This window comes from Lynx rufus, unplaced genomic scaffold (assembly GCF_022079265.1).
Source record: "Lynx rufus isolate CCGP_SWC_20201006 ecotype Redwood Valley unplaced genomic scaffold, mLynRuf1.p SCAF_4, whole genome shotgun sequence".
NCBI lineage: Eukaryota > Metazoa > Chordata > Mammalia > Carnivora > Felidae > Lynx > Lynx rufus.
This window is the reverse complement of record NW_025814856.1, coordinates 50311875-50324146: the sequence shown is the minus strand read 5'-3', so window position 1 is coordinate 50324146 and position 12272 is coordinate 50311875. Positions and strand designations below refer to the sequence as shown.

Sequence of the window (12272 nt, the reverse complement as noted above, 5' to 3'; positions counted from 1 at the left end):
AATGTGGAGAAACTGGAACCCTCCAAATGAACTTTAAAATCAACTTGTCAATGCTTTAAAAAAAAAAAAAGTCTGCTGGAATTTTGGTTGAGATTAAATTGAATCCCTAGATCAGTTTGGGGACCAAATGACTTACCAATATTGATCTGATCTGATATGGTCTTGTGTGTGTGTGTGTGTGTGTGTGTGTGTGTGTGTGTGTTTTAAAAGGATAACTCCAGATGCTGTGAAGAATGGATAGGGGGCTAGAGGTGAAGCAAAGAGTGGAAACAGGGAGACAGGCTTTTGTACCATCTGTCCAGGGTTCCTTGTGGTGTGCATCTGCATAACAATAGTGAAGACAGAAATGGCTGGGATTGGGGATATGTTTAGGAGGTAGGAGTGGCAGAGCTTGGAGATGGTTTGAATATGGTGAGCAAGGTAAAGCTCAGCATCAAGGATGAATCCTAAATTTTTGGCTTTAGCAATTGGGTGAGTAATTTTAGCAAGTTAATGCTTACTCAGTAAGATGGGAAAGTTTAGGAAAGGCAGTAGAAACTTTGGCCAGGGGCTGGGCATGGGTCGTATTGATGATGAAAGGTTTTGTTTGGGGGCCTTTGAGATAAACTAAGTATAGATATCAAACCAAAAAATGGAGGTGAGGGGAGAAATCAGGGTGAGCTACACTTAGGACCGAACCCTCTCTTACTTTAACATTTAGAGAGAAGAAACATTTAGAAAGAAGAGACTGAGCAAAGGAGATAGAGGAAGAATAAAGCAGTGCGGGATTGAAAACTGAGGCCTTGAGAAATCATGGAAGCTAATGGAAGGAGACGGATTGAGAGGCCAAATATGAGATAGAGGGGACTGTGGACGTGGGTAGCATCAAGTTCTTATCAAGTGTGATATCAAGTGAGTGGGTTTCAGGTAGAAGATTGACTAGTGTGGGTTAAGGGGGAAGCTTTAGGGGAGAAAGAGGAGATTTCATCTACTGACAACTCTGTGCAACTCGGGCCTCTGAATGGTGGTGGAGATTAAAACTGCATGTGGAGGGATGCAGGGGATCAAGGGGGAAACCGATGAGGGGTAGGGAGCTAAGTGAATGAAGTCCTGAGGAGGCAAGAGGTGGTGGGTTCAGGGGTTGGTCTTTACTAGGGGCAGGATTGATGCATCCATGCTAACAGCAAGGAAGACCAAGGATGTAGGTACATACACAGGTGGGAGATCTGATCAAGGCATGGCCAGCAGGGCCGCCTGATGGCTCTTATTTTCTTCATGTAGCTATGTCAGGTTCATCAGCTGAGAGTGGGGGTAGGATGGCAGGCGATTTGAGAAGGTATGAATCTTTTTGAGAGTGGGAAGCAGAACATGCCAGGTAAGTATTGTAGGATCGCCTGGTAGTGTGGATTGCCCGGTAGTGAGGATTGCCCATTTCAGATTTGCGGTCAAGAATTTAAAAAAAAATTTTTTTTTAACGTTTATTTATTATTGAGAGATGGAGAGAGACAGAGCATGAGCATGGGAGGGGCAAAGAGAGGGAGACACAGAATCCGAAGCAGGCTCCAGGCTCCGAGCTGTCAGCACAGAGCCCAACACGGGGGCTCGAACTCACAAACCACAAACCACAAACCATGACCGAGATCACGAGCTGATGTAGGACGCCTCACCAACTGAGCCACCCAGGCGCCCCTGCGATCAAGGATTTTAAATGAGATTAGTTAGCAGATAGATAAATAGATGGGTGTTAGTTGCTCAGAGTAGGTAGTTAATTAGGGTTAACCAGAGTTCCTGCGTTGATTTGAGAGGATAGTGTGGGGTACAAGAAAGAATGAGACAAATTTAATTTTGAATTGCAACCAGAATTAAAATTAAGATAAGTATGCTTGCTTTGGAATTCTTTCTCATCAGCCGAGAAAATGTCAAATATGTACCTTTAAAGAACTAATGTTTAATTTTAATATATAACTTCATAGGAATGTTTTTGACAATGAAAGAAGACATACTAATACTTTTTCTTACCATTTATAGAGGTTTAATACCTTTTGTTAAACATTCAAGAGTAGATATTCTTTTTGAGCATCTAGAGACTGAAAAGGAAATGACCCACAGACCTAGTAGAAAAATGGGCAAAAGTCACGAACAGAGACAGTTTACTAAAAGAGAAGTGCAAATTAAATCTACTTCTCACTTGGTAGATTGGCAAAAAGTCTTAACATTTATTCACACACTCTGCTGTAGTAAGATTGTGGGGAAACAGACACTTATTTATTACTGGCCAGAGTGCTACATAAAACGATCTCTAAGGACAGGAATCTGATGAGATCAACCAAAAGTACTGTTGTTTTGCCTTTTAACCAGTCTTCAATGAATTTGTCCTCCAGATTACACCTGCACACACAGTGACTTACACACAAGGTTCTCCATTGTTTACATAATAACAAAAGCCTAGACACTACTCAAGAATTTATCATTGGGGCTGGTTGATTAAACTTATGGTACAGCCACACAGTGAAATACTATATGATTGTTCAAAAGGACAATCTCTGTGTGCTGATACAGAGGGATTTCCAGGATAGATCTGTAAGTGAAAAGACCATTGTTCAAAACAGGATAGATAGCATGCTGTCTCCTTTCTAAAAGGGGTGGCGGTGGTGGTATATACTTATATTTATTTGGTTTTCCATAAAGAAACACCAGAATGATAAACGATAAACAAATAAGTGATTACATTTTGCAGGCAAGGGCCAACAGGTTGGCAGGGGAAGGGAGTGTGAGACTTCTCAGTGTACATCTGTTTATGTCATTTTGATTTTGAACCCTTGTAAATACACTAATCTGCTTTAAACAAAAAAGCGTCTGTACTCTTTGAGATAACATTTTGGAAATCATTGTTATCTTTAATGTTGTTATTATAAATTGGCTAATGAAATTTGATGCAGTAAGGTAAGACAAATAAATTAATGGGATTTTGTTGTTTAAAGGGCATTGGGATTATTAGAAAAGTTGCTAAATAAGTTTGTTTCTGGTCAAATTAAGAGAAAACAGTATCTAAAGAACACATCAAAATAACTAAACAGTAACATTACGTTGTAAGTATGTTACTGTAATTCAGCGATACCTTGTATTTTTAAAAATCTTCATAATTGCTTTTGGAAGGTTGACATTACATTTGGTTTTTTAACTTTTAAGAATATGACATTTAATTAATGTTGCCGTGAAACCTTCTCTTACTAACATGCATTACTGTTTTGTACTTTATTATGGCCTTTTTTTCTGGGAGCACTTATGAACCTCAGCATACCCTTGAAAGCTAAGTGGTTCACCTTATTTCAGGTGGCGAATTTGTTGAAAGTTTCTAGAGAAAAGGTGGGAACATAGAATAATTCTTCCACATCTTTTTCATTTTCAAAAGAGCTTAAACTAGGTGGTACATGAGTCTACTGTCCTTTGGATGAACATGACATTGTTTTGAGGGGAAGGTATCTTCACCTAAGATACTATGACATCAAGTCCTTGAAATTTATGTGTGTCCAATGAATGTGACATTGTTTTGGGGGAATGTATCTTCACCTAAGATATGATGACATCAAGTCCTTGAAATTTCTGTATGTCCGTGAGATCACCATATGTAGCAGGCACTCTTTGTTTATGGAAATTCATCTCAGTCATGGTTTTCTGACTCTAGAATGGTTCCTGGCATGTGGTCGATTGTTGAATTAATTTCCCTGGTCTTCATTTGTCCTGTTGATAAAATGGGAGGATAGTTTTTTGCCCTGGTAATCTCCCTGGGTAATGGTAATAAGCAAATGAGATGATTATATATTGTGGATGCTTCATAAATTGAACATAAACTTAGTTATGGTTTGCTTTCATCTCTTAATAAGGATTTACCATATAGTACTTGATAAAAAAGTTCTTTTCTTCTATCTGAAACTTTCTTCATTTTATATTTTCTAGATTTAATGGAGAACAGTGAAACTCTCAGCTCTATCTGTGAACCTTTTTGATGGTTATCTAATAAAACCTTATTGATGAATACATAAGAGGAGGTGGTATTTTTAATTCTTGTGGATTAGTAGCATTTTATTCTTCTACTACTACTGGTTGAAGCAGCACAGTGTGATAAAAAAGAAGACAAACTTTGCATTCACATCCCTAGTTCTTTTTATTTAATGTCGCTAAGCCTTTGTCCATGTGTCAAATGCAGATAAAACCTAGGGTGCTTATATGAATTAAGGCCAATGCATATAAGCTAATTATCACAATGGTCTGTAGGAGTAGTTGCTCACAAAATGGTCATTTTTGTCATTGTCTTCATTGAGTGATTTCTTTCTTTTTTTTTAAGTTTATTTATTTATTTTGAGAGAGACAGAGAGAGAGAGAGAGAGGGAGAGAGAGAATCCCAACCAGTCTCTGCACTGCCAGCACAGAGCCTGGTGTGGGCCACAAACTATGAGATCATGACCTGCCTCCAAGTCAAGGCTTAACTGAATGAGCCACCCAGGCGCCCCAAGTGATTTCTTTCTTGAACATAGGATGTTTACTGTTCTAACATGTTATTGTCAGCCAGCTACTAATATATTAGGCGTATAAGCTGCTGTTTACCCTGTAGAATAAGAACAGATTACTAAAAATAAGCATTTGAAGAAGGATTCATGGTAGCTGGCAGCATTTAGTTAAGTACCATTGTCTGGTGGCATTGTTTGTTCTCTATCAATCCTCCAGTGATCTATCCTTAAGGAGTGTTTTGTTTTTGTTTTTGAGTTTGATACACTCAACCACGCTCAAGTTAATGTGACAATTAGAAGAGTTGGGCTGGGGGGGGTGTCGTATGGTGTGGAGTAACTACCAGATAATAGAAAAATCCCACTCGTAAGTAATCTTTAATCCACAGGATTTTTATAGCAAATGTTTGCATTTTTTTCTGCCCCACAGTACCCTGTGTACCTGCCATGCTGGATAAATAACAAGTTCTGATGAATTTGTACCTTGGTGTCATAGAAACAGTGCAAATCAAAGATTAAAATAGAGCACATGGTGATCAGGTTTCCTAGGGCAAATGGAAGCGTAGTGCTGAGGCAGTTACTCGTGTAATTCAGACCCAGCTTTGTTTTATGAAAATGGAAGCTTTATTTATTGAACATTTACTATGTGCTAAGCTCTATGCTAAACATTCTATATGTTTTATTGATGAATCTTAGAATATCCCTGTGAACTGCATGTGTTACTGTCTTGACTTTACAGGTGAGAATATTGAGACTTGGAAAGATTAAGTATCTTGCCCAGTATTACACATGCAGTGACAGAAACAGCACTGAAACTGGACTCTCTTTGACACTACAATCTGTGATTTCTTCTCCTCTGGGTAGTCTTAATCAGTCATACCTTTGCCAGAGGTATTAGGCATCTTACATTTCAGCTTTGGTGGTAAAATCTTGACTAGTAAGGTGAAATAAGGCGCTGCAAAAGAAACACCCAAAAAGTGTTTTCCTTTGCCTGTTAAAATGTTGCGCTACTGCTTTTGGTAAGAGAATAATGAGAGTAAGGTTTTATATAGGAAGACCAGCTAGGTCGAAGACCAACAAACAGCAGTTTAGCTTAAGTTTCTGGAAGTTTGAGCTGAAAATAAAGGTTAAATGGCATGAAAAATTAAGTGTGGGTGTTCTAAATAGATCTACTAGAATCTTCCTGAACAGAGGCTGGGAATTCCATAGAATGCAAGGTTAGCATTTTTGCCTGTGAGTCCTTCTCACGTGTATTTAATTTATAGAATAATTTTTGCTTTAGCCTGGACTGTTGGTAACATCGGAAAGCATAAACACCCTTACCTGGGGAGCTCTGACTTCCATGTACCTGACTTCATATTCATCCAGCTTCTTTTTTCTTTTTTCTTTTTTTTTTTTAGCTTTTTAAATGTTTATTTTAGAGAGAGGGAGAGCGAGCGTGAGTGGAGGAGAGGCAGAGAGAGGGAGACACAGAATCCGAAGCAGCCTCCAGGCTCTGAGCTGTCACCACAGAGACTGACGTGGGGCTCGAACCCCAAGCTGTGAGATCATGACCTGAGCTGAAGTTGGATGCTTAACCGACTGAGCCACCCAGGCGCCCCATCCAGCTTCTTAAAGTATGATCTACAGAATGTTCCAAACCCACATAGTAGAGGAGCTAAAATTTATTCTGAAAAAGTTCCTTGCCTGAGAATTAAAAGCTATAGCTGTATAGGCTCGTATATGCTCTGACCCCAGGTATACCAGAGTGAATAATTTATTTTCTCCTGTGGAGAATTTTTTAGATGTCTTTAAAGTATATGAAAGGAATTATTGATCTCCAAGGCATATTAAAATGGTTAAGATTTCAAAAATATTAATTACTATCCATAAGAAAGAGATCTGAGAGTGTTAATTTTAGACACACTGACTGTTGTGCCCAGTAGTCTGTCTGTAAAATCCTATTTGTGAAACCCTAATGTGTAATTTCAGGAATGTGGCTTTTAAGTAGAATATGGTGAGTACATTATTTTAAGAAGGAATGACCATTGTTTTAATTGTATTAGTGTCTGCTCTCAGTTTCTCAGAGGTGACTAGAATTAGAATAGCAGACATAGCAAATAATCCTGAAACATCATTGTAGGTAAGCTCCAGACCTTTCGAATTTTGTGTCCCTCAGATTAGTGACTAAGCTGGAGTGGAAGGGAAGGTGGCAAGGAATGAGGATGTCGGGGGTAGGGAGGCTGGGTGGTGTGGCCGGTCAGAGGTTTTGAAGTCACAGAACACAAGGAGATTGCAGACCACTTTTGAGATGTGTTTTTTGCGAACCTCCTCTACCATCTGTTTTCACTGAGGTAGTGAAATATTTGCGGTACATTAGTGACAAAAGCTGCTTAGGTTTATGTCACTAATGTACCGCAAATATTTTCTCTTAACAAATCAGTGATTTCTACTGGTGATTTGAAATCCCTAGGTAAATTGATCACTAGACTGCTTGGTTGCTTGACAGGCTCAGCTGTCCTGCTTACTTACCAGAACAGTGGGGATGGTTTGTAACCTTCCTGTTCAAAAATAAAATTGTATGTGTGTATTGGGGGTGTTGGTAAAGAATCACACTTTATTTTTTCTGGCCCTGTGAAACCTACCAGGACCCAAAGCTGCATGAGCATTCCCTTAGCTCATGGGTTCTCAGTAGGAGCTCCCGGGGGGGGGGGGCAGGACAGGACTTGGTTGTAACAGCAGGAGGGCTGGATGGAAAAAAAAAAAACACCTCTGTGTGTAAAGCATACATACACACACAGACAGATACTAATGTACAATATATAAATGGATACACATTTTCAGTATTAAAATTTCACGGAAGGGTAATTAGGAAAAAAAATGTCTAAAAAAGCTCTGATGGGGGTGGGAGGCAATAATGAAAAGAATTGAGAAACACTGCCTTACTTTACTCCAGGTAAAGAAGAGTAGATGATGGTATCATTGTAACAGAGAGAAGAGAAAGAAAAAGTTACGTTAAAACAACTTCCCTTTTGTTTATAAAGTTGGAGTACTTGAAAGGGAAGTAAGTAATAACAGAAGTTGGGATGTTGGGGGTGGAAAGGTTAGACCACTTCTGTGGGAGTAGAGGTGGCATTGGATATTAGCCTGCTCTAGCAAGTGTTGATGTGGGTCTGTCTCTTAGGAAATTAATAAAGTTGGTGCAGCCTGCCTTGTGTCTCCTTAAGGGCCTTCTGCTTTTCTCTCTTGCCTGCTAATAAAAACTACATTTAGCTCGCTGTTTAAGGGGAAAGCTTGTTTTAAGGCAGTTTACACTAGGATAAAAATTACCAGTGATAAATGAATGTTATTATTTTCCAGGGCACTTGGATTTACACAGGGGCCACCCTCAAATGTAAAAAAGTAGTAGATGCTTATATACTAACACTTTAGATTAGTGCTTCCCAAGCCTGGACCTTGAAGGAATGATTCACTGGGTGTGTAAGAGCACATACGTATCAAGAATTATCTTTAGATATAATCAAGAGTGTCTCACAAATTCAGGTACTACTGTTTTTTCACTGCATATGTCACTATAATGAATAAAATATAGACTAAAAGTATTACTAAATTTATAATACTTTGTTATTATGTGTTTTCTCAAGCCACAAATACTGAAAAGTATTGCTGTTCCCATATGCGGATCCTTATCCTGAACCTGAGAACCTCTGAACTAGCTCTATTGGAAGGTCACTACACCTGTCATGCAAATGGAATCCCCACCACCACCCCCAACCAGGTCATTATACACAGGAACCATAGTCAGAAAGGCTCCTACATATGGCTCCTTGAGAGTCTTGGGATTTGGGAGGGGGGGGAACCCCTGGAGTAAAATATTTAGCACAGAACAGTATTGATTGATGCTTGTTGCCTTTTTTGTTCATGTACCACAGGCAAACATTGCTTCCAAGTGATTTGTCAGTTGTTGAGAATGATTCACTGCCACTTTAAGTCTCCTTAATTTTTAAACTTTTGTTATCAGTCTCGTTAGATAATGATTGGCCCTGACAAACCTGTTGTTTCTCACCCCAGAGCAAGTTCTTCTTTGGTTTTAGCCTTCTCCACCCTGGGGTAGTGACTGCTGTTTCTCAGTTGTCCCATGTCATGCCCTTCACATTCTTTGTCTTAGATGTCTAAAGAAATGCTTTTTCGAAAAAAAAAAAAAAATTAAAAAAAAAAAAAAGGGGCGCCTGGGTGGCGCAGTCGGTTAAGCGTCCGACTTCAGCCAGGTCACGATCTCGCGGTCCGGGAGTTCGAGCCCCGCGTCAGGCTCTGGGCTGATGGCTCAGAGCCTGGAGCCTGTTTCCGATTCTGTGTCTCCCTCTCTCTCTGCCCCTCCCCCGTTCATGCTCTGTCTCTCTCTGTCCCAAAAATAAACGTTGAAAAAAAAAATTAAAAAAAATTAAAAAAAAAAAAAGAAATGCTTTTTCGCTATTGATGTACATCTTTTTTTTTTTTTTTTTGGTAGGAATTTGAGTAAGAACAAGATGCTAAAAGCCTTAAAACAGTTTTTTCCTTTAAAGAAATAATACATGCCCTCTCTAACCTTATTTACCCTGTACCCTACACAGATAAACCAAAGATCACACAACACTTCAAACTAGGTTGCATTGTAACGAATTCCACTATTAGCACAGTTCAAATTATTAAATTTTACTTTACTTTCGTTACAAAGGACTAAAAGCCACTTAGGAACTTAATGTCTCTTTGTGAATCTCATTACTAGAGTGAGGTTTTTAAAACACAGTTTGATCTTTGGTTGCCATAGGAGATTAAAAAGGCTCTTATTGTATTCCATTTGAATGCAGGTTTTATGTTGAAGGATTTTTTGAGGTTTGATGATTTTTTTCTTTATTTTTGCTAATTTATTGAGTTTTCTATACCTGTATTGAAATTGATGTATAAGAAACTGCAAGTATTTAAAGCACACATTTTGATGAGTTTTGATACATGTACAAAGCTATGAAATCATCTTCACAATGAAGATCCCAGGGTTTCCTTGTGACACTGTAATCCCTCCTTGCCCACCCCCTTGCCCCCAGGAGGTAATCATTGGTCTGCTGGTTTGTTTTCTGTCACTATAGAGAAGTTTGCATTTTCTACAATTTCATATAAATAAAACTGTATGGTCTTCTTATCGTCTGGCAGTATTGATGTGCCTTTCCTTTTAGTTCTAGTTCAGACATCATAAGAGATCTTCTAGAAGAAGAGGAAGCCTGGGAAGCATTACATAAGTGAGTGTTCATCATCAAGAAGTAAGCATGTACTTTGAGAAATTGTAATTCCACGCAGTTCATTTTCAAATAAAAGACTATTTGTGCTTTCTGACCTAAGGAAGTAGTAATTCACACACATTAAGGTAAAGATTTCTAGCTTGCTACTTGTTTCTATACATTTCTGCTTGGAAATGGAATCCCAGTGTAATAATTCTGGTCACTTGTCAGAAGTTGTTTTTCTAAAGACAAATTGTTCCAATGAGAAATTCACAGTTTAGCCTTAAGCACTGGCTCAGAGTGCTAAGAAAACTTTCAGTCCTTTCCTAGATGTTCCTGGTCACAAGACGTGTTTAGTGTAGAATAAATGCAGTTTGATTCCTTCTCCTTGTTAGCACTTAGGAATCTGTCTGGGAAATGGGGGTGGTGGAGAGGACTTTTCCAGGTCCTGCTGATAAGTAAGGAGGAAAGGAACAGGGACAAGCAGTAGATTTTCATTCATCTTCACCTGCAGGAGTGATCTGCAGTACAGCGGGGTGACTTTGTTCCACTATAACTTCATGATTACTCTTCAATGGGCCCTCAAAACTGCCTGGCAGTTTTACCGTTTCTGTGATCATTTCTTTGTCCTGTTCCTCACAGGGATTATTTGAAACCTTGGCTCTTTGCAATGGCTCCATCCCCAGTGGGAGATCTTTTCTCCTCCTTTGTAGAGAGAATAGAACCCACTGTATAGTAGTCCTCATCTTTCCAACACCAAATATATAAATCTGCTTATATTTGCACACATTTTATTCCTCCTTTTATTAGGGCACCTGGGTAGTTCCCTCAGTTACGCATCCAACTCTTGATTTCAGCTCAGGTCACGATCTCATGGTTCCCGGGATCCATCCCCACGTTGGGCTCTGTGCTCATGATGCCAAGCCTGCTTGGGATTCTTGCGCTCCCTTTCTTTTTGCCCCTCTTTACTTTCTTCTTCTTCTTTTTCTTAAATGCATAAGGCAGAGTTGTCAACCAAGTGTTGGATGCCTGCCCCAGCATGCATAGAGTCCCTTGGGTTTTACCAAGGGGTTCTGTGTTATGTCGATTCCAGATGTTTAGGGAAACTCCCATTAGCTGACCACTAAACTCACCTAGCAGACATGTAAATGGCCACCCACACACAACCAAGAATGCATATTTACAGGGTTAGTTCAGAAAGTCACTAAACAACAGTAGCAAATAGCAATGTCAACAAACCTTGGGGAAGGAGAATCTGATTTCCAGAGTTGCCACAGTGTATCGTTTAAAATGTCCAGTTGTCGGGGCGCCTGGGTGGCGCAGTCGGTTAAGCGTCCGACTTCAGCCAGGTCACGATCTCGCGGTCTGTGAGTTCGAGCCCCGCGTCAGGCTCTGGGCTGATGGCTCGGAGCCTGGAGCCTGTTTCCGATTCTATGTCTCCCTCTCTCTCTGCCCCTCCCCCGTTCATGCTCTGTCTCTCTCTGTCCCAAAAAAATAAATAAACGTTGAAAAAAAAAAATTAAAAAAAAAAAAAATAAAATAAAATAAAATGTCCAGTTGTCAACAACAAAAAAATTGAAACATACAAAGAAACAAACGGTGGCCTATACACAGGAGGAAGAAGCAACCAATAAAAATGTCCCTGAGGAAACTCAGACATTGGACTGTTCGATCTTTAGATCAGCTGGTTTGAATATGTTCAGAGACCTAAAGGGAAGTATGACAAAGTGTCTCACCAAATAGAGAATACTAATAAAGAAATAGAAATTGTTTAGAAAAAAATAGTAATTCTGGAATTGAAAAGCATAGCAGCTAAAATAAATTCACTAATGAGATAACAGCAGATTTGAGCAGGTAGAAGAAAGAATCAGCAAACTTGAAGATAGATCAGTTGAGAGTACTCAGTCCAAGGAACAGAAAACAGACGAGAATAATGTATGGTCTCAGAGACCAGTGAGACACTGTCAAGTATATCACATGCATAATGGGAGTCTTTATAATGAGAGGAGAAAGAGGCAGAAAGAATATGTATAGAAATAATGACTGAAAACTTATTAAATCCAATGTAAAGAAAAAAAATTACACATCCAAGAAGCTCACGAGACTTCCCAAAGACAGAAAATTGTGAAAGAATCAAGAGAGAAGCAGCTCATCCCAAGGAATTTGGTAATTTTTCATCAGAAACCATGTAGGCCAGAGGCAGTGGAAAGACATATTCAAAGTGCTAAGAGAAGAAGACCGCCAACCAAGAATTCTATATCTAACAAAACTGTACTTCAAAAACGAAGGAAAAATCAAGACCTTAGAGAACCAAAAACTGAGGGAATTGGTTACTAGGAAATATGGCCTATAATAAATATTACAGAGAGTCTTTCAGGCTGAAAGGAAAGGACACTAGACAATAACTTGAATCCATATGAAAAAATTTAGAGCACCAGTAAAGGTAAATATAAAAGTATAGGTTAATATAAAAGATGTAGTTTGTTGTTACTGTGTTATTCAAAGAGAACTGTGCAAAGCAATAATTCTAAGTCTGTGTTGATAAACACAGTGTAAT

General features: G+C 39.1%; 1 protein-coding gene across 1 annotated transcript in view; it reads left to right on the top strand.

Annotated features, from left to right (window-relative positions):
- Nucleotides 1-12272, top strand: part of RAD18 (RAD18 E3 ubiquitin protein ligase) — a 99443-nt gene that overhangs the window by 79949 nt on the left and 7222 nt on the right. Inside the window, exon 11 of the mRNA XM_047096012.1 lies at nucleotides 9674-9736. Coding sequence (XP_046951968.1) covers nucleotides 9674-9736 — 63 coding nt within the window. The remainder of the gene's footprint in view (nucleotides 1-9673; nucleotides 9737-12272) is intronic.